Source organism: Schistocerca gregaria, chromosome 8 (assembly GCF_023897955.1).
Source record: "Schistocerca gregaria isolate iqSchGreg1 chromosome 8, iqSchGreg1.2, whole genome shotgun sequence".
Taxonomy (NCBI): Eukaryota; Metazoa; Arthropoda; class Insecta; order Orthoptera; family Acrididae; genus Schistocerca; species Schistocerca gregaria.
Genome location: NC_064927.1, coordinates 507,441,441 through 507,464,606, shown reverse-complemented (window position 1 = coordinate 507,464,606; position 23,166 = coordinate 507,441,441). Strand labels below are relative to the sequence as shown.

General features: G+C 45.5%; 1 protein-coding gene across 1 annotated transcript in view; it reads left to right on the top strand.

Annotated features, from left to right (window-relative positions):
- Positions 1–21,689, top strand: part of LOC126283972 (glucose dehydrogenase [FAD, quinone]-like) — a 113,259-nt gene extending 91,570 nt beyond the window's left edge. Inside the window, exons 5-8 of the mRNA XM_049982431.1 lie at positions 2,760–3,061; positions 6,554–6,787; positions 10,732–11,078; positions 20,854–21,689. Coding sequence (XP_049838388.1) covers positions 2,760–3,061; positions 6,554–6,787; positions 10,732–11,078; positions 20,854–21,163 — 1,193 coding nt within the window. The 3' untranslated portion in view covers positions 21,164–21,689. The remainder of the gene's footprint in view (positions 1–2,759; positions 3,062–6,553; positions 6,788–10,731; positions 11,079–20,853) is intronic.
- Positions 21,690–23,166: the final 1,477 nt, after the last annotated feature.

Below are 23,166 nucleotides of genomic sequence, written 5' to 3'. Positions count from 1 at the left end.
CTACTGTCGCACGATCCGTAGAACACGGGGTGATGACCAGTCAGGCGTAAACCAAATCGTCGTCTTTCTGCGAGTGTAACATTTTCGTAACTCATCGCGCAGAAATCTGTGATATACAGCGACTGGTAATCTTCTTGGTAACGCGAATTACCCACCCTAAGAGTGGGTCACCGACAATTCCTGCCCTAACATTAATACCGTTACGACCTTACGAAACTACAGTCATACGGTCATAACTGTGGCTCCTTTGATTGCTGTGGGAGATGGCTGATCGAAACTACAAGGCATGAGAAATTAGTTGACTTCATTGCGAGAATGATAAAAAGATTTACACAATTTTATAGAAACCATTGCCACAGGAGAGTGCTGAATTTACAGCTGTCTTTCAACAGTGAAGCATCACACACAATTATAAACTCTTCTCTTTAAGTGCGAAGTTCAACAGTTACAAAAGTACAGTGGCATCTGAGGCTTGATTAGTTTTGGCGTCCTAACTGGATTATGCTGACTGCTTCATTGGAGGTCACGAAACGGATGGCGCGACTCCATGCTCGGCTCTATATAGACCTCCGTGCGATGCCGCTGTGATGGTGAAAGAATGTTATGTCTTCAGAAGTGTCTCCCATTCGTCGTTGCAGACTGCACCGATACACTGCTAATGTCTGTGATATCGATGCACGTCGCCGTCTTTGGTGTGGCCGTGCGGTTTCTGGACCGTACCACAGACACTGGCGAGATCATGGTGATAATCTCCATGATTTCTCGAGCACTCTCATCTACCGACACGTGTGTGTTGTGAGAATTAATTACGATATCTCTCTTGAATCCTGCATCAACCATACATAAAATGCATGGCGTGAACTGTGGATCTTCAAAGGCAAATGTATCCACAGCTATTGGTTTCCTGGCATAAAATTTCAGGAACCTTTAATTTTGACCAATACTACCTTTTGTAGGAATACGTGGCACCTGTTTTGAAAATACCCAGTATTTCAGGCTACTGTAGATGCCTTATAAAAAATAAAGGCGGAACGCATATGACACGAAAACTGCATTTTATTCCGTTATATTAAGACGGGTCCGGAGTAATAATTATCAACATAATATTACACGCATCTGAGACGGAAGGGGAACGGAAGTTAAAGATGTTAACATAATTTTCTTCCACTCTTCACGTTGTAGCTATTTACAAGTATTGTGCCGCATATTAAATTTAAGTCTTTTTATATCTGTGTCATCACGTGACTATGAAGTTAAATACTGGGTTGGTGCGTAAGTTCGTAGCGTTTTTCCATACGTTTAATAGAGACAACAGATACATACAGCCGGGACTTTAGTCTTCAGTAATATATTCTCGTTCACTATAAACGAAGGTCTGCCAACGCTGGGGTAACTTTTCCATTCCGCGACAGTATTTTCTTCGGGAAAGGAACTTCCTTGAAGGCAGTTCGATAGGGTGTGGAAAAGGTGAACATCTGAGGGCGTAAGATCAGGTGAATAAAGTGGGTGCGCAATAACTTCTCACTTCCCAAAAGAACTCGTGCACAGAATTTTTGTCAGTTTTCCGGTCGTTGTCTTGGGCTGTCTCTGCAAGACGTCTCAGTTGTTTACAGTAAGTGTCAGGCAATTAGTACTACACCGTCGACTCTTACCAACTGAAATCGGGACTCATCTGAGCAGGCCCTGGTATTGCAGTAGTCTAGGGAAACCAGAAACGGTGACGAACCCAGGGTAGGCGCTGTCGGAGATGTCTACCTGTTAGCAGAGGCACTCGCGTCCATCGTCTGCTGTCACAGCACATTAACACGAAATTTTGCCGCACTGTACAAACGGATACGTTAGACGTACGTCCCGCATTGATTTCTGCGTTTATTTCACGCCGTCGATGTTTCATCAGATGGTAATCATTATCTTTGGCGTATGCGCGCAGTTCTTTGTACGGGAAGTTGCTGCTTTGTCTGGGCTCAATCATTCCCTACGTTTCCTTACGTTACTATGAAGAGAGAATTTCTCGTGACCCATATCAATGCACGGTAGGGATGGCCGGTGTTGTTCACAAGCTAACTGATGCGAGCAAGCAGTGGCGCAGATATGGCCACCCGCCGATTTTTGTGATTTTGGCTTAGAGCATGAGGTATCCATACCCATCCGATTTTTGAACCTTCCCCATTGCACGCAAGTGTGACACAATGGTAGAATGATCACAGTTCAACACATTCGCCAGTTTCTAAGTACAGTGACGTGGATCATTGTGGATTAACGCATCTCAACCGTCTGCATCAAACGCTGAAGGTCTTCCCGAATGTGGAGAGTCAGTAACGTTGAAACGACCCTCCTTAAAACGTGAAAAACATTTTGTTACCGTGCTCTTTCGAACTGCATTATCCCCATAAGGGCGCAAATGTTTCGGGCTGCCTCTGCCGCTGTCACCCTTCTACTGAACTCAAAAAGATTTCTCCACTTGGGACTCCATTTTCTGTTCTCCACACCGCAACTCACTATCTCCAAATGACAAATTGACAATACGTAAAGTAGGGGTGCAACAGTGCAATAGAAATAAAAACGACAACCGATAAGTAAACCCATAGCGACTGGAATACCAACACGAAAAACAAAAAAACGCTACGAACTTACGGACCGACCTAATACGCGGGATGCTCGTCGGAGGTGGGGGGGGGGAGGGGCAGCCCGACGGGTTCCGCCTTGCCGGCACGGGTAGACCGGCCCGCGAGGCTAACGAAGCGCGCTTCGCTTCGCAGACACGCTGCGCAACGGCACTCGCTGGTCGGCGTCGCGCGCCTTCCTGCACCCGGCGCGCCACCGGCGCAACCTGCACGTGCGCAAGCGCTCGCTGGTCACCAGGGTGGACGTCGACCCGCAGACGCTGCGCGCGCGCGGCGTCGAGTACCTGCGCGACGGCCGGCGGTACTACGCGCGCGCCACGCGGGAGGTGGTGCTGTCCGCGGGCGCCATCAACAGCCCGCAGCTGCTGATGCTGTCCGGCGTGGGGCCGGCGGAGCACCTGCAGGAGATGGGCATCCCCGTGCTGCAGGACCTCAAGGTGAGGGGCGGCGGTGGGTCCAGAGCGCCACGGCCCGGGTCCCCAGGGGCACCAGTCTGTCTCTTCTCTCTTTTAATCGACACTTTCACCTACATAGTGGACCCTGATCTCCGATGACATAACTCCTTACAGCGCACGAGGGCAGTCACTACACTGCAACACTCTTCAAATGGAACACGAGTGAACAGAATTACATTAAACTTTCCGTAATGGAAAAATAACTGTGTCGATCACAAAGGACTGTAACAGCCGATATAAAACGTCACCGCTGATCAGGACGTCACACCAGAACCGCGAGCCGTCTGCTTAGCTGCACGAAAGAATTTCGACATTCAGGCCTTTCAGGGAATCAGCTTCTGAAGCCATTTTCATGCTTACTCCCTGCTGGCACTGAAAGCTCTCCTATTGAAAGTGCCGCTTTCTACCGGAATATGTCGGAAGTGTATTTACAACATGCGCTGGAAAACAAGTGTCCTTGTGGGGAGGTTACTAGCGCTGTGCCGGACTAGAGGGTACTGGCTGCGACCGGGCCCGCGTTGGACAAATCAGACCAGTGCCACGAGCTGGTCCTTGTGAACACAACGGCCAAGATGAAGGGACTACGGCCTGGCCAGCAGTGGAACGTTACATGGTATACCTCATTTAATGGTTGTTCTCTACTGTCAAATCAAGGCGAATGGAAAAACTGGTAGAAGCCGATCGCGGGGAAGATCAGTTTGGATTCCGTAGAAATGCTGGAACACGTGAGGCAATAAGGACCGTACGACTTATCTTAGAACAAAGATTAAGGAAAGGCAAAACCTACGTTTCTAGCATTTGTAGACTTAGTGAAAGCTTTCGACAATGTTGTCTGGAATACTCTCTTTCAAATTCTGAAGGTGGCAGGGGTAAAATACAGGGAGCGTAAGGCTATTTACATTTTGTACAGAAACCAGATGACAGTTATAAGAGTCGAGGGACACGAAAGGGAGGCAGTGGTTGGGAAGGGAGTGAGACAGGGTTGTAGCCTATCCCCGATGTTATTCAATCTGTATATTGAGCAAGCAGTAAACGAACCAAAAGAAAAATTTGGAGTAGGAATTAAAATCCATGGAGAAGAAATAAAAACGTTGAGGTTCGTCGATGACATCGTAATTCTGTCAGAGGCACAAAGGACTTGGAAGAGCAGTTGAACGGAATGGGCAGTGTCTTGAAAGGAGGATATAAGATGAACATCAACAAAATCAAAACGAGGATAATGGAATGTAGTCGAATTAAGTCGGGTGATGCTGAGGGAATTAGATTAGGAAATGAGACACTTAAAGTAGTAAAGGAGTTTTGCTATTTGGGGAGCAAAATAACTGATGATGGTCGAAGTAGAGAGGATATAAAATGTAGACTGGCAATGGCAAGGAAAGCGTTTCTGAAGAAGAGAAATTTGTTAACATCGAGCATAGATTTGTCAGGAAGTCGTTTCTGATAGTATTTGTATAGAATGTAGCCATGTATGGAAGTGAAACATGGACGATAAATAGTTTGGACAAGAAGAGAACAGAAGCTTTCGAAATGTGGCGCTACAGAAGAATGCTGAAGATTAGATGGGTAGATCACATAACTAATGAGGAGGTATTGAACAGAATTGGGGAGAAGAGGAGTTTGTGGCACAACTTGACCAGAAGAAGGGATCGGTTGGTAGGACATGTTCTGAGGCATCAAGGGATAGGTACTGGGAGATGATGACGCTTGCACAGGATAGAGTAGCATGGAGAGCTGCATCAAACCAGTCTCAGGACTGAAGACCACAACAACAACATTTTGTGGAAGATGAGGTTCATATCAGCGGAGTCGCAACTGGTGTCAGGAGGCTACATGTAACAAAACAGCAATTTTAGAGTGGCGAGGGTAGTAATGGCGTCAGCTACCAGCGTCGGTGGTGTTGTGCGTAGTGGTGGAAGGAGTGCGGTGAAGGAAGGGACAATTTGTTATTATATTTACGAAATAATGCATATGGAAAGAGTTGCAGAAACTACTTCTTGTCCTTACTCACACGAAGTATCGAACTCGTCTCGGAGATGTACGAAATTTACCAATGGTAATTATTACAACAATCACAGTACAGCAGAATGAATTTTCAACCTGCAGCGGAGTGTGCACGGTTTCGAAACTTACTGGCAGATTAAAACTGTGTGCCAGTGAGGACTCGAACCTGGGATCTTTGCCTTTCGTGTGCAAATGCTCACCCAATTGAGCTGTCCCAGCACGACTCACGACCCGTCCCGACAGTTTTACTTCCGCTATTTCCAAACTGTTTTAATCTGCCAGGAAGCTTCAATCTGCCCTAAATGTAAAAGCAAATGTCCTGACTGACTAACCTATCACCGCCCATCCAGACACTAAGGAGAGAAGCATCAAATTTGGAGAGCATGTTGATAATACACTCTGGCGCCGTTCAAGGAGGGATTCTTCCAAATTACACCCTTAACGGCGTGAAATAGGGGATGAGATGTGTTTTGAACGTAAGTCGCTATTAAGGCAAATCTGAAGCTGCAACTACAAAAATTGGTATCTGGTTTGTTCATTAGAAATAAAGAAACACATGTTCCCTCATTTTTTAGAAATGTAAAACCTATGCGTGATTCTTTTAAATAATTCATTATTAAAATAGTACTACACCATTTTAACAGCTTCATCTACGAAAATTGGCATTTAAATTCTGAGTTAAAAATTAAAAAAAAGACTTTTCAGTGTTTTTGGAAATTAAAATAAGAGATGAAAGTTTTTCATCGAAATATTTTATTATGACAGCATTTTTGAAACTAAATGTCAGCGAACTGGTATTTGGGTTCTCGGTTGGATATAAAGAAAAAAATAGTGTGTCGGTGTTTGACCTCTAAGGGGGTGAAAAAGAGGATGAAAATTTTCATGAGAATGTTTAGATTTAGTATTATTAAAATGAAGTAAATCTAAATCTATGAAGATTCCTTCTTGACTTCTAAAGAAATGTGTCCTAGAGGATGAAAGTTTCTATGGAAAAATCACCACAAAAACTCAAAAGGCAGGATTAACAAGGACCTCCGACTAGAGCTACCAGAATCGCTTTTTAGTCAGAAATCGAGAAAGACCGTGCCTCTATGGTATTAATTAGCTTGAAACGTTTACGAGATGTTGCAATTTGTGAATAACATAAAAATTCTGTTAAAGAGACAAAAAGGACTAAAAGACTGTGCACACCGCACATTGTAGGCGAGTGTAGCAGCAGGCGCTAACGCAGTCACACTACGAACTGTGGCCGCTGCTTCACACCGCGAGCAGGCCAGGAGCTTGTAGAAGTCGTGATAGATTAATTATTAAACAAAAAACAGGTTATAATTAGACATGAGGTCTTTCTCTAGTCGTAGTTTACTACGTTCAATGACATTCTAGTAGCTGAGGCGTAAAGACAATTACTGGCTGGATGCAGTAGTGAAGAGCGAGCTTCCAGAGTAGTCCTCAGCCGTGCGCCGGCCGTTTCAGGTGGGCTACAACCTGATGGACCACATAGCGCTGGGCGGGCTGACGTTCGTGGTGAACGAGAGCGTCTCGCTGCGCACGGACACCATCCTGGGGAACCGGGACTACTACGTGGACTTCCTGGCGTTCCACCGCGGCCCGATGGCCGTGCCCGGCGGCTGCGAGGCGCTCGCCTTCTACGACCTCGCCAACGAGACGGACCCTGACGGCTACGCCGACATGGAGCTGCTCTTCCAGGTGGAGGCGCGCTGCCACCTCCATCTCTCTCTCTCTCTCTCTCTCTCTCTCTCTTTCCTTCCTTCCTCCTAAACACCTCAACAACAACTTCTGTCTTTTTTTTTTAATTTACACGAGGGACGATTCGAATTGATTTACACTTCATTTCTTCCCATCATTCATGATGCGCCGTCGGAAGCATCATTACATCTGCAAGTATGTAGCACTTTGTTCTACCCTTAGGTGTCAGAACGATCACTAACAGCGTATCCCCTGCACAGTATAGCCCATTTCCTGTTGTGAACAGGGTGGATATTCAGAGGTGACCGGTGGCAGCATGTCACCAGAAACCGTGTAACCTGTGGGGCTGGCTGGTAAAATAGCCGCACCCAACGGTCAGTGGGGTAACAACAGTCAACATTTAGAGAGTGGAAAGAAGACATATTCAGGAGAATCGTCGCATCACGTTCACTGAACTGGAGGCGGCCAGAGAACCTGTCAGAAGCACTCTGCAGAGCCACTATCCAGAAGGTTTCATGTGACTGCCGACGAGACTTTACTGCCTTGAGAAGCAGACCAAGGCCAAATAAATGGAGTGGAAACACACAGGCAGCCGGCTGCCGAAAAATTCTTGCAGCGTCTTCAGTGCAAGAAAGCATGGCCACAGTCTCTTGGGACGAGGACGGAATCCTCCCCGTGGACTGGCTACAACCAGTGGCCACCATTGCCGGCCGCGGTGGTCTCGCGGTTCTAGGCGCGCAGTCCGGAACCGCGTGACTGCTACGGTCGCAGGTTCGAATCCTGCCTCGGGCATGGATGTGTGTGATGTCCTCAGGTTGGTTAGGTTTAAGTAGTTCTAAGTCCTAGGGGACTGATGACCTCAGAAGTTGAGTCCCACAGTGCTCAGAACCATTTGAACCATTTAGTGAGCACCATTTACAGCGCCGCCTAAGTGGAGGCACTTTGGAGGTTGCGCCATGCAGTTCGGGTAGGAAAATGAACGAAAGGAGTTAAGATAATTCTGTGATATGTGGTTCTGAGTAGTCCAGACGGGTCGCTGACGCAACTATTTGTGTTCGAAGATGATCGAGAGCGATAGAAACATGTCATTTAACCAAAAATTTGCAACCGAGACGGAACAATAAAAGAGAGTTATCTTAAATATTAATACAGTTGCTGAATCTCTCAAGATGATTATGTCGCCTGTAGTGACAGAAGTATTCTTGCAATACGACAACACTCGCCACCATACGAGGGGGACAAGCACAGCTGCCGTTGCTGTCGAAGGGTGCCAGGTACTACCACACCCACCATATTCTCTTGACTTGTCCTTTGTGATTACCACCTATTCTGGTCTCTGAAGAAATCTCTGTGCGGCCATCATTTCGCAGACCTCCAGGAGCTCCGAACTGCTCTCCTGAGATGGGTGCGTCACACTCCAAACAAGTGGTTCGAGAGGGGCGTACAGAAGTTACCATAACGGCGGCACAAGTTTGTGCACCTTAACGAACACTACGCTCAGAAAGTTGCATGTATTTGCCGAGGCATAGAGGTTCTTAACGACTGCTACAATAAGAGAAGTGTAAATCATTATGGAACGCCACATGTAGAAGGTATTATGTGTGAAATAATCGACTGGTTTGCCAAGAATATGAATGAAAATATCTAGTACCGCAACATGAAAACTGAGGGGCACAATTGATTAGCACACCAAGTCCAACGGAGAGCTGGGTTAGAGTGGAGCCGCACAGGACTGCTGCACAACGCGGAGACCGTGAGGCGGCAGCGGCAGCCGCCCTGGTCGCCACTGCTGCTGGCCTCAGCTAAGCGCCGCAACACATGGCCTAGAGAGAACGATGTAGAATCACCTTTCGTAACTCCTGAGCTATTGGGCAATCACAGAGTTCAGTTTCCCACGTCTTCATTTCTAAAGAGCTTGTCAACATAGACGTTGTAAACTCGAAGATTTCACGACTCCGGTTGTTTCGTCCCTCTGCTGCTCTCTGTTCTACTTTCATGTCAAGGTTGGCATTCTTCACTTTTCCCACGCCTCTTGATACGTTGGTTGTCTTTAAAGTTTCTGACTTTGTCATAACTGTGCCTTACGAAATTCGCAATTATAATAGCTTGTCTTCAAACAATGAACAGTTAGCCGTTTCCCTAGTTTGTTTTGCATCACATTGCCTGGAGCGTAAACATAGATTAGTAACTTCGTTATGAAGCACCTACTGCATCAATTATTTCCCACATTTGACCTTTTTTGGCTCTTCGGTCACTCGCCTTATTACGCCACCGACTTAGATGAAACTTTGAAATCGTAAAATTGACGTATGTGTATATTTTACCTAACAAATTTGTCAATTTTAACAGCATGAAATAAACAATAACATCGTTGTAATCGTCAAACCTTCTGACGAGGAAACTTTTGTGATAGCAAGGCTTAAGTTTGTATCGAATTGTCAATGCAATTATTTTTAGCTTAACGTTTACAAAAGTCGTTTGTCTTTCATTACCAGGGCGCGTTTAAATTAATATTAACAAAGTAGTCGACCATCTGGCGGCGTAGTAGCTTAATCAGTATAGATCAAAAAAGTTGAATATCGGGAATACTTGGTCTGGAATTTTTGTACAATGGTAGGAGGAACTGCCACAAATAACGTACCAGAAATCCTCATTGGTGGAGAATGAGTGAGGAGTGGATGCGCTTCTGGAGGTGACTTTCGTACGTTTCTCTTGACTATATAACAGCGGTATCCAGCGAAGACGTATCCAATCTGCATTACATTTCGTACAACAAGGTTCTGCTGATATTTTTTTCTGCAGGACTAGTAGTTTGCGCGTAGCGAGCGACGGTATATGAAAATTTCACGCGTGGTTTATGAAGGCCAGGTACAACGCTGCGGGTTGCATAAAGGGACCGCGGTAGGGGCAACTGATTTACGCTGTATGTGTCAGCGGGTTGTGTGGAATCAGTGCACTAATACAGGTCGATGTGGAGACGTGACACAATGGCACAAAGCAGGTATCGCATTTGGATATGACGATGACCACACGTGAATCAATTTGGCCGAATTGCTGCTATATTAGGAAAAGCGGTGAAACATTACACACATTCTGGTACAGACGTCGAGGTATTGGGACAGCGTTGTTAGAGAGGCCATCGAAATTCGCACCAATGACGACCTCATAAACCGTGACTGTGGCTATAATCTTAGCAAGGCTTGGGAACCAGCGATTGGGTTAATCAAGAGTAAATCGAGCAAACGCATAGTTGTGACGACCACGGCGGACAGAGCCATCACACCGACGTCATCTCAGACGCCGTCGAAATCTGTTCCAACGCGCTACCGTGGCGCGGGGCGCGGACGGCGGAGGGAGCGCGCCGCGGGCGGAGGGTATTTAAATCGGCCGCCGCCGCGACCGAACCCAGTTCCCCCTGAGCAACCATAGCGTACGGATCTCCGTGCCGGCACGTTCACAGGAGCTCAGTCCGTCAGTTCACCTGATGATGGCGACATGTTTGATTGCCGAAATATTGTACCCGTTGGGCACTATAGACCGGCAGTACAGCTGTGGATATTTTGATTATTACACACAACAGTTTGGTATTTAAATTTGGTGTCTAGCCACCAATGGTCCCACCCGCTGGATACGCACACGTGTAGAAATTGGTGGACTCTTTTCCTCTCCCCGAAATGAAGGCTCTGTCAAGGCTGGTGCACGTGCTAAATAGTATTAGCGTGACATCTGCATGGGGTGTTTCAGTTGCCTTTGTTTCTTCCCACCCTCTTGTGTGGTTGTACCACAGCTACACATAGGGCAGGAGGAGGATGAGTACGATGCTGGTTGTTACGGCTTATTACCGTGGCTAGGCAGTACAGTTTGGGTCTCAGATGGTGTTTGGTTTCTGGCTGGGCAGCCGGCTGGCTTTGGCGCGCTCGCAGACGTTACGGCTCGCCTTGCAGGGCGGCTCGATCGTGTCGGAGCCGACGCTGCGCCGCGGCTTCGGCGTGCAGGACGAGCTGTACGAGGCGGTGTACGGCCCCATCGAGCAGGCGCACACGTGGATGGTGCTGCCGATGCTGATGCGACCGCAGAGCCGGGGCCGCGTGGCGCTGCGCAGCGGCGACCCGCGCGCGAAGCCGCGCATCTTCCACAACTACTTCGCGCACCGCCAGGACGTCGACACGATGGTGGCCGGCGTCCGGAAGAGCATCGAGATCGCCCGGACGCGGCCCATGCAGCGCTTCGCCTCCAAGCTGCACGACATCCCCATACCGGCCTGCGCCTCTCTGGGATTCAACACCGACAAGTAAGTGGCGGAGGGCAGGCGATGCAGGTTACGATAAGCGCTTCAGCCCACGTCGCGAGCAGACTGTTGCACAACTTTAACAGGGCTCCGTTAATTCCGTCAATGTCGTTACGGAGCACTAGTGTTCTCCAGGAATAAGTGTTTCCATGCAGGATTCTAGTCCACTCCACAAGGACTGAAACGTCTAAGGTCCTGCCAGACAGTGAGCGGTTATGCTGCACGGGCGTAGCCCACAACTAGCCGAGGTCCCATACGGTACACCGTGGCATCGACCCTGTCAAACAGGAGGCGAGTGCCCGCGCTAGACCACTCTCGATGGAGGAAGGCAGCAACTACAATGCGAGAAATGAACAGAACACCGAATAATTAATTGATTCGTTGCATATAAATCTACGTTTGTACGAAAATACACGACACACCGAAATAACAAAAATTAGCCACGTTCCAGCTGGTGTCACGCACTGACGGTCTCGTGCAGACTTTACACAGCTCACCCATCCTGGGAATCGAGAATCTCAACAATTTTGCTTGTTTTAGGTATAGATACTGGCAACACATCGGTCCACGGAATTCAAAGACCGTATCAGAATCTCTACACTACCTCCTTCGACTAGCGCAGACACAAAAAAAGAAGCGAACAGGGGACTTCAGTTTATATACAGGGTGTTTCAAAAATGACCGGTATATTTGAAACGGCAATACAAACTGAACGAGCAGCGATAGAAATACACCGTTTGTTGCAATATGCTTGGGACAACAGTACATTATCAGGCAGACGAACTTTCGAAATTACAGTAGTTACAATTGTCAACAACAGATGGCGCTGCGGTCTGGGAAACACTATAGTACGATATTTTCCACATTTCCACCATGCGTAGCAATAATATGGCGTAGTCTCTGAATGAAATTACCCGAAACATTTGACAACGTGTCTGGCGGAATGGCTTCACATGCAGATGAGATGTACTGCTTCAGCTGTTCAATTGTTTCTGGTTCTGGCGGTACACCTGGTCTTTCAAGTGTCCCCACAGAAAGAAGTCACAGGGGTTCATGTCTGGCGAATAGGGAGGCCAATCCACGCCGCCTCCTGTTTGTTTCGGATAGCCCAAAGCAACCACACGATCATCGAAATATTCATTCAGGAATTTAAAGACGTCGGCCGTGCGATGTGGCCGGGCACCATCTTGCATAAACCACGAGGTGTTCGCAGTGTCGTCTAAGGCAGTTTGTACCGCCACAAATTCACGAAGAATGTCCAGATAGCGTGATGCAGTAATCGTTTCGGATCTGAAAAATGGGCCAATGATTCCTTTGGAAGAAATGGCGGCCAGACCAGTACTTTTTGAGGATGCAGGGGCGATGGGACTGCAACATGGGGCTTTTCGGTTCCCCATATGCGCCAGTTCTGTTTATTGACGAAGCCGTCCAGGTAAAAATAAGCTTCGTCAGTAAACCAAATGCTGCCCACATGCATATCGCCGTCATCAATCCTGTGCACTATATCGTTAGCGAATGCCTCTCGTGCAGCAATGGTAGCGGCGCTGAGGGCTTGCCGCGTTTGAATTTTGTATGGATAGACGGGTAAACTCTGGCGCATGAGACGATACGTGCACGTTGGCGTAATTTGGACCGCAGCTGCAACACGGCGAACGGAAACCCGAGGCCGCTGTTGGATCACCTGCTGCACTAGCTCCGCGTTGCCCTCTGTGGTTGCCGAACGCGGTCGCCCTACCTTTCCAGTCCGTTGAAATTTTTCAAACAGATCCTTTATTGTATCGCTTTTCGGTCCTTTCGTTACATTAAACCTCCTTTGAAAACTTCGTCTTGTTGCAACAACACTGTGTTCTAGGCGGTGGAATTCCAACACTAGAAAAATCGTCTGTTCTAAGGAATAAACCATGTTGTCCCACAGCACACTTGCACGTTGTGAACAGCACACGCTTACAGCAGAAAGACGACGTACAGAATGGTGCACCCACAGACTGCGTTGTCTTCTATATCTTTTACATCACTTGCAGCGCCATCTGTTGTTGAAAATTGTAACTACTGTAATTCCGAAAGTTTGTTCGACTGAAAATGTACTGTTGTCCCAGGCATATTGCAACAAACGGTGTATTTCTATCGCTGCTCGTTTAGTTTTTATTGCCGTTTCAAATATACCGGTCATTTTTTAAACACGCTGTATATAGGAATAGGCGAGTCAATAAAATACTTTTTATTTACTTCTCAAAACATGAACTTAGATTTCACGTTTTCATGCAGTATTGTTCGTTTATTATGCTTTTGATAGATGATTAATGCAACGTATGTTCTAATGCGAAGAGATTTTTTATGTGATATAATTTAACAATTTTCAGGCTTTTTACTTTACTTGTACTACGAAACCTTCTTGCTTCTTGCGGAATTTCATGATTCTATGTCAAGGAGAAGTACCGTATGAGTTGTGATCGGCAAGTTTTCAAGTATCAAAATATGTTACCTAAACGGCAGGATCTTTTTAATGCATCGACTTAGAATCTTAAATTTTTTCATTGCCAAGCGACCATAGACCTTGATAACTGACATATATTTGAATTTGATACGTCGACCTGTTCACAAGAAAAATGAGCCTTAAAAGATGGACAGACTGACACACAGAGAAATCTGAAGCCTTGAGTCATGCCAAATTTCAACGGGAAGTTCCCTGTAAGATTTAATACGATTCAAATGGCTCTGAGCACTATGGGACTTAACTGCTGAGGTCATCAGTCCCCTAGAACTACTTAAACCTAACTAACCTAAGGACATCACACACATCCATGCCCGAGGCAGGATTCGAACCTGCGACAGTAGCGGTCGCGCGGTTCCAGACTGTAGCGTCTAGAACCGCTCGGCCACGCAGGCCGGCAACATTTAATAAATGAGTTTTCAAGTATCGTAATCATCATCATCATCATCATCATCGTCATCATTTAAGACTGATTATGCCTTTCAGCGATCAGTCTGGAGCATAGCCCCCTTATAAAATTCCTCCATGATCCCCTATTCAGTGCTAACATTGGTGCCTCTTCTGATGTTAAACCTATTACTTCAAAATCATTCTTAAGCGAATCCAGGTACCTTCTCCTTGGTCTGCCCCGACTCCTCCTACCCTCTACTGCTGAACCCATGAGTTTCTTGGGTACCCTTGCTGCTCCCATGCGTGTAACATGACCCCACCATCTAAGCCTGTTCATCCTGACTGCTACATCTATAGAGTTCATTCCCACTTTTTCCTTTCATTTCCTCATTGTGGACACCCTCCTGCCATTGTTCCCATCTACTAGTACCTGCAATCATCCTAGCTACTTTCATATCCGTAACCTCAACCTTGTTGATAAGGTAACCTGAATCCACCCAGCTTTCGCTCCCATACAACAAAGTTGGTCGAAAGATTGGACGGTGCACAGATAACTTAGTCTTGGTACCGATTTCCTTCTTGCAGAAGAGAGTAGATTGTAGCTGAGCGCTCACTGCATTATCTTTGCTACACCTCGCTTCCAGTTCTTTCACTATGTTGCCATCCTGTGAGAATATGCATCCTAAGTACTTGAAACCGTCTAACTTTGTTCCTCCTATTTGGCACTCAATCCGTTTATATTTCTTTCCCACTGACATTACTTTCGTTTTGGAGATGCTAATGTTCATACCATAGTCCTTACATTTCTAATTTAGCTCTGAAATATTACTTTGCAAACTTTCAATCGAATCTGTCATCACAACTAAGTCATCCGCGTATGCTAAACTGCATATTTTGTGTTCACATATCTTGATCTGACCCAGCCAGTCTATTGTTTTCAACATATGATCCATAAATAATATGAACAACAGTGGAGACAGGTTGCAGCCTTGTCTTACCACTGAAACTACTTTGAACCATGAACTCAGTTTACCGTCAACTCTAACTGCTGCCTGACTATCCATGTAAAGGCCTTTAATCGCTTGCAAAAGTTTGCCTCCTATTCCATAATCTCGTAGAACAGACAATAACTTCCTCTTAGGAACCCGGTCGTATGCCTTTTCTACATCTATAAAGCATAGATACAGTTCCCTGTTCCACTCATAACACTTCTCCATTATTTGCCGTAAGCTAAAGATCTGGTTCTGACAACCTCTAAGAGGCCTAAACCCACACTGATTTTCATCCAATTGGTCCTCAACTAATACTCTCACTTTTCTTTCAAAAATACCTGAGAAGATTTTACCCACAACGCTGATTAAAGAGATACCTCTGTAGTTGTTACAATCTTTTCTGTTTCCATGTTTAAAGATTGGTGTGATTACTGCTTTTGTCCAGTCTGACGGAACCTGTCCCGACTCCCAGGCCATTTCAGTTATCTTGTGTAGCCATTTAAGACCTGACATTCCACTGTATTTGATGAGTTCCGACTTAATTTCATCCACCCCAGCTGCTTTATTGCACTGCAATCTATTGACCATTTTCTCCACTTCCTCAAATGTGATCCTATTTCCATAATCATTCCTATCCCATTCTACCTCGAAATCTGAAACATTACTGATCGTATTTTCACCTACATTGAGCAACTCTTCAAAATATTCCCTGCGTCTGCCCAAGGAATCCACAGGATTCACCAGCAGTTTTCCTGACCTGTCCAAAATACTTGTCATTTCCTTCTTACCTCCCTTTCGAAGACTGATAATTACACCCCAGAATGGTTTTCCAGCAGCTTGACCCATAGTCTCCAACCTGTTTCCAAAGTCTTCCCAAGATTTCTTCTTGGATGCTGCGATTATTGGCTTTGTTTCTTTCTTCAACGTAACTTTCTCTGTCTACCTGAGTTCTAGTATGTAGCCATTTTTGATACGCCTTCTTTTTCCTTTTACAGGCTGCCTTGACTGTGTCATTCCACCAAGCTGTTTGCTTCATCCTACTTTTACACACTACTGTTCCCAGACATTCTTTAGCCACTTGTAGTACTGTGTCGCTGCACTTTGTCCTTTCCTTTACCAATGACTGTAATTGACTACATTCAACTAACTGGCTAACTGGTACCTTTCTGAGATTGCTGTTATGTACTTGTGCCTGATTTCCTTATCCTGAAGTTTCTCCACTCTTATCCTCCTACATATGGACCTGACCTCCTGCACTTTCGGCCTCACAATCCCAATTTCACTGCAGATTAAATAATGATCAGTGTCATCAAAGAATCCCTTGAATACACGTGTGTCCCTCACAGCCTTCCTGAATTCCTGATCTGTTATTATATAGTCAATGACAGATCTGGTTCCCCTGCCTTTCCAAATATACTGGTGAATTTTCTTATGTTTAAAAAAGGATTTTGTAATTACTAAGGCCATACTGGCACAAAAATGCAAGAGTTGTTTCCCGTTCCTGTTGGCCTCCATATCCTCTCCAAATTTACCCATAACCTTTTCAATCCCCTTCTACTCATGGGTGATTTTAATGCCAGGATTGGAAATCGAACAGAACACTGTCCTTGTCCTTTACTCTAACAACTACATCAGTGAGTGCCTTATAAAAACTATCCATCTTATCTTGATCTGTCCCTTCACAATGCGAATATACTGACACAATCCTAATTTTCTTGCTACACACTGTCAAATCTATCCATATCAGTCGTTCGCTTACATACGTTACTGCAACTACGCAGGGTTCCTGATGTAAAGCCCTACATCCCATTGTGCTATTCCTGCTTTGACTCCTAACAGGTAGACCTTGTGTTCTCCCACTTCCTCTTCTTTCTATGGGACCCAACTGCTGATGTCATCGGTCCCTAGGCTTAACCCTACTTAAAGTAACTTACGCTAAGGCCAACACACACTCGAACCTCCGACTGGGGGAGGCGCGCGCACCCTGACAAGACGCCTAAGACTGCGCGGCTACCCCACATGGCAAATAAATGCAGCTGCGACTTCTAGTCGCGAGTGGATCGCGGGAAGAACGATTGTTGGTAAGCGTCTGTCTGAGCTCGAATCTCTTCGATGTGACCTTCAAGGTCTCTTCGCGACATGCACCTGCGAAGAAGCAATACATGTGTTTACTCTCCTAGGAACGTACGCTCGCGGAACTCCAACAAGAAACCACACCGCGATGCAGAATGCCTGGCTTGCAGCGCCTTCCTCTTGAATAAACCTTTAACGAAACTCCCTGTTCTGCTGTAGATCTTCTCTATTTCCTTTATCAGTTCTAGTTGGTGCGGAGCCCAGGCTGACAACCAGTACTCAAGTACTGGTAAGCCACCATCTTTGTTCGTGGCACTACATTTTCTGAGGGTTCCCTCAATGAATTTCAGTCTGGCATCTGCCCCGTCTCCGACTAGTTTCATGTTGTCGTTCCCCCTCAAACCGCCCCGGACGCATATGCCTAGATACTTAATGGAGGTGGCTGTTTTCATTGATCGTTCTGCAATCGTGTAATCGTACAGTAGTAGCCCGAAGCTCGTGGTCGTGCGGTAGCGTTCTCGCTTCCCGCGCCCGCGTTCCCGGGTTCGATTCCCAGCGGGGTCAGGGATTTTCTCTGCCTCGTGATGGCTGGTTGTTGTGTGTTGTCCTTAGGTTAGTTAGGTTTAAGTAGTTCCAAGTTCTTGGGGACTGATGACCTTAAATGTTAAGTCTCATAGTGCTCAGAGTCATTTGAACCAATCGTACAGTAATGGGTCTTTCTGTCTATTTATGCGCAGTACGTTACATTGGGTTATATCGAAATGCAACAACCAATTCCTTCACTAAGCGTCGATCCTACGCATGTATTCCTGCATTTCGCTCGAGTTTTCTAGTGCTGCGACTTCTCCACATACGACAGCCTCATCCACGAAGAGTCCCATCGAACTTCTACGTAGGCCTGCACTCAGGAAATTACGAGTAATGGCACTGTAATAGTCCGTTGGTGTACGCCTGAAGTTATTTTCACGTCTGAAAATTTCTCTTCATTGAGAATGACATGTTGTGTTTTGTTTGCCAGAAACTCTTCAGTCTAATCACAGAGACCTTTTGATATTCCGTACGCTTGTACTTGGTTCATTAGGAGGCAGCGCGGAAGAGTATCGAACACCTTATGGAAGTCAAGGAACAAGGCATCTACCTGAACGTGTGTATCTATCGGCCAGGTCTCGTGGACAAGCAGAGCCAACTGGGTTTCACAAGATCGCTATTTTCCGAACCCACACTGCTTCCCACATATGATATTTTAAAACTCCAGTAATGTAGTTACATGCTAGCGTAGAACATTCTGCAACAGACAGACGTCAGAGTTATAGGCCTGCAGTTTCAGCAACACTTTTTGAAAACTGGCACAACGAGAGTTTTTTTTTTCTTATTACTAGGATGTAGCGATCTGCCGTACACTGCTGCTGCAAGAGGAACAAGTTCTTTAGCATATTTTATGTAGGATCGTACTGCTATCCGGTAAGGTCCAGTGGCCTACCCTCGGTTGAGCGATTTCAGTCGCATTTCGTCTTTAGATATCTGTCATTTTGATTTAATGGAAGAATAACAATACTATCTTCCTCAATGAAATAGTTGGATCATATGTACTACCAAATTAATATTGTTGTATGAAACATACCTCAATTGCTACAATTATATCCTCCAACAACTTTCAGCCGAGAATTCTATCTTTATTATCTCTGTACAGAGACTAGAGCACAGATCAATGTTACTGTATCAGTCTAGGGTCTCATTTAATAAAATTCTTCTATGTTTTAATATTTTCCATTTATATCGTTTGAACGGAGGATTAGCGATCCTCAACTGGAATTAGTCACGACTTTTGTTTCATTCAACTCGTGTAACGTTTCCAACTGTCCGCGGGACACGAAAATAACTGAAGATGATGTCTTCACTACAAAGCAGTCCCTTAGAAAGATGGCGGAATTCGTCGTAGACGTAACAGGTCATTTCCTCGTATTCTTCGACACCTGAGTAATTTCTGCATTAGCAACTACTGCTTAACACCACTCTTGGTACTTACAGAACCTATGATATGAGTGGTTGTAACTGATAACGGTACAGAAGATACAGACCAACACGTAGACGTATGGACTCGAGGCAAGTTCTCAGCCAGTCATTAAGGATCACTCCTGAGGCTTATGAAAAGCGAGGCAGGACTCAGCACCCCGAACATATGCAGGACACCACGTGAACGGGCTGATTGTTACGCTGAGCAGATACAGTCTACCATGCAAGAGCACCGAAAGGACCAGTATTTTTATTATGACGAAAAGTGTTGTAGATACTAAGAAAGCAAGCAAGTCTTCAATAAAAGCGGCGGCGTGCAGCCCCTTACGGAATAGAACCCACCAACTGCGAGGCTGAAGTGGACACGTCGGTCGGGAAGCGAAGCGAAAACTACACGATGCATGGCCATGGAATAAGCACCTGCGACGTCATGACTAGCTGCCAGAACACAAGGATCGGTTGTTGCTCGGCCGCAATCTCGTGGCGGTTCAAATACCTGACTGATGCGGAATGTAAATACGAGAATATTTTCCCCAATCTTTGCTTCAAAATGGTCACGTCTGTATGAACGTAAATATCCTCCCAGTCATTTCATAGTTAAATACTTAATTTCCCAAACTCCATGTGATGCTTTAACACGACAATTTTGAGGCTTTTTGTCAGAGAAGGAATGTAATTTCACTTACTAGAGTGCGATCAGGTTTGTACTCTTTTTTTTCAAATTTCTGTTCTAAGTCCTAGATTTAATTTGTTTAGCTCAACTTACATATTTCGGCATAAAGTCTTCCTCAGACGGCTCACATCGCTCGTCATTCACATGGACAACAGCTTTTTGTCTTGAGATTATATACGGAGCAACGTAATCTACTTGTATCTGAGGCTGACTGCATTTTATATAGCAGAAATTAAATATGTTATTAGGTGCGATGTAGAAGGACATTAGAACAAAGAATTTTCAGGGTGTTATTTAACAAAGATAGTTATTACAGATAAACAGAACGATTTATATTTGGGGAGCAAAATAACTGATGATGGTTGAAGTAGAGAGAATACAAAATGTAGGCTGGCAATGGCAAGGAAAGAGTTTCTGAAGAAGAGGAATTTGTTAACATCGAGTGTAGATTTAAATGTCAGGAAGTCGTTTCTGAAAGTATTTGTATGGAGTGTAGCCATGTATGCAAGTGAAACATGGACGATAACTAGTTTGGACAAGAAGAGGATAGAAGCTTTCGAAATGTGATGCTACAGAAGAATGCTGAAGATTAGATGGGTAGATCATAACTAATGAGGCGGTACTGAATAGGATTGGGGAGAAGTTTGTGGCACAACTTGACGAGAAGAAGGGATCGGTTGGTAGGACACGTTCTGAGACATCGAGAGATCACCAATTTAGTATTGGAGGGTAGCGTGGAGGGTAAAAATCGTTGAGGGAGACCAACAGATGACTACACTAAGCAGATTCAGAAGGATGTAGGTTGCAGTAGGTACTGGGAGATGAAGAAGCTTGCACAGGATAGAGTAGCATGGAGAGCTGCATCAAACCAGTCTCAGAACTGAAGAGCACAACAACAACAGAATGATTTATTCGATATAAATGTCTCGCTAAGTCAACGTCGTCTGGAGCAGTAACAGACTGAAAAGGGAGGAACGTAAGAGCAACCACGTGCACTCAGCTTTGCTTTTGGCTACGAACTGCTTTCAGCACAAGCGAAATTCCAGCGCTACATGTTGGTGCCCCAGTGGCTTCATTCGCTAGAACGCGCAAGTGTGGGACGCCAGGCAGCAGATCCGCCCCCTACACCGACCTCTGGCCCTGCAGGTACTGGGAGTGCGCCGCGCGGCACCTCACCTTCACCATCTACCACCAGTCGGGCACCTGCAAGATGGGCCCCGCCTCCGACCCGGACGCCGTCGTGGACCCGCGGCTGCGCGTGCGCGGCCTGCAGGCGCTGCGCGTCGTCGACGCCTCCGTCATGCCGGTCATTCCCGCCGCGCACACCAACGCGCCCACCTACATGATCGCCGAGAAGGCCGCCGACATGATCAAAGAGGACTGGGGCCGCCTCGACGCCGGCGACGACTCCGCCAACCAGGTGCGCCGCCGCACGGCGGGGCGCCGCGGCCGCTGACGTCGCCGCCGGCGCTCTGGCGACCCGCATGCCGCTCAACCCTGCAGCACGTCGGTGGCGCGCGGGCAGCCCGACTGCTTTCCTACCTCACGGCGAACGTAGCCAACCCAATCCGTCCGTGCTGCGATTTCCTGCTCTATACACTACCACACAGTGGGACTAGAAGCTGCATCTCGCTCCACTTCCAGAACGTATGTACGGCAGCTGGTGTCAGCAGTAGATAATGCATCTAAGTCACACACGAATGGAGCTTCCAATTCCTCAGTGTTGTCGCTGCTTCGCAGTGTCTATTGTAGGCTCCCTTAGAATTGCAGATATCAGAACGGTCTCATTATTTGTAATATACTCTCTCCTGCTCATCCCCAATGACGGCGCTTACTACAAAGCAAATGAGTTACACATTTCACTGGCAACTATGTGTTGCTCACTAACCTTATTATTTATAATGTTTGCTTTAAATAGAAGTGTATTATAATATTTATAAATAAATTGTATTTACTGGCTCAAATAAAAATCAACTGCAGAATAGTATACAACAACATGACGACGTTCCCATCCTTCCCAAGAAACTAATATGAATAATGTATTTTAGCATTTAGCAAGTAATGGTCATATGCGCGCTGATGGCTTCTTACAAATATAATTATATACATAGATAGTTCATCCATTCCGGGAATCTAGAATATCTGTGATTTTTGCCTTTTATGGATATTGATGCTCGCAAGATATCAGTTCCAGTGTTTCCAAGACTTTCGAGAATGTTTTAATTTCAAGATTCAAGGCTATACTACGTAATAAAAGAAATATTCTTGTGTGATATTATTACGGATTAACAATTTTCTGACTTTTTTTATATACTTCTGCTGTGAAACCTTGCTCCTTGCCACATTTCGTTATTCTATATCAACAGGAAGTATCCTACAGCTTTTAATGAGATCGTTTGAAAGTACCAAAATATGTGACATAAATGGCAGTACCTTACTGCTGCATTGACTCAGAAGCTTTCATTTTTTACGCAGCCAAAGGACTGTAGACAATAGTACGGACAAATTACAACTTGATACATTTTTCCGTTCCATAGAAAAGAGGTTTTTTTAACAATCGGACACACAAACGGACAACAAATTGATCCCGTAAGTGTTCCGTGTTCACCGAGTGTCAGAACGCCGAACAGCCATTCACGCACATAAGCTGATCAATATATTTTATCACGTATGCAGCCTGATTATAGAGACTCTGAATTCTTCCCAAGGAAAACTACGCACGATTCCTGGACCGCATTAACGTAACAGGATTGGTCTTTTAAACAAAAGTTAAGTTGGAGATCAGTCTGTTCAATCAGCACATGCATAGGGCCTCTTTCAACTGAAATAGCAAATCCACTTGAAAACAGTTCGGATAGAGATGTAAGATTGGGCAGTATCCAGACAACATTTAGAAAACTAATCTTGGAATTCTTTCAAGGCCACAATGAATTCTTCAAACTTCACGTTTTCCTTGACGCCAATGAGATTACGAAAGTGGACTGAGTTTTTTGTCACAATTTCTCCCTTCCACAATACGATTTCCTTTTTAAATGAATCCCCATCTCTATGGGCAGTGTGCAGTCAAGTCCATTTAAAATTCAAGGTCTGCAGTACGTTCTGCATATTTTAATTTTCGTTCCAGCCCTCCTTTTTCAAAAAATGGCTCTGAGAACTATGGGACTTAACATCTATGGTCATCAGTCCCCTAGAACTTAGAACTACTTAAACCTAACTAACATAAGGACATCACACAACACCCTCCTTTTTCCTTCATAAATTCGTCAATAGGGGGTCTTAAATGGAAAAGTCGTTGCAGGCATGTACTTTGATTTAACCAAATTGCTTTTCAGTAATGTATAACATCACCATAGTCTTCGTTCAGTTACATCGAAAACTGTTGCAACTAACGGTTTAATAATGCTTGCGATTTAGGAACGTTTACTATTCGTAGTACCAATTTCATGTCGTCCATGTCTG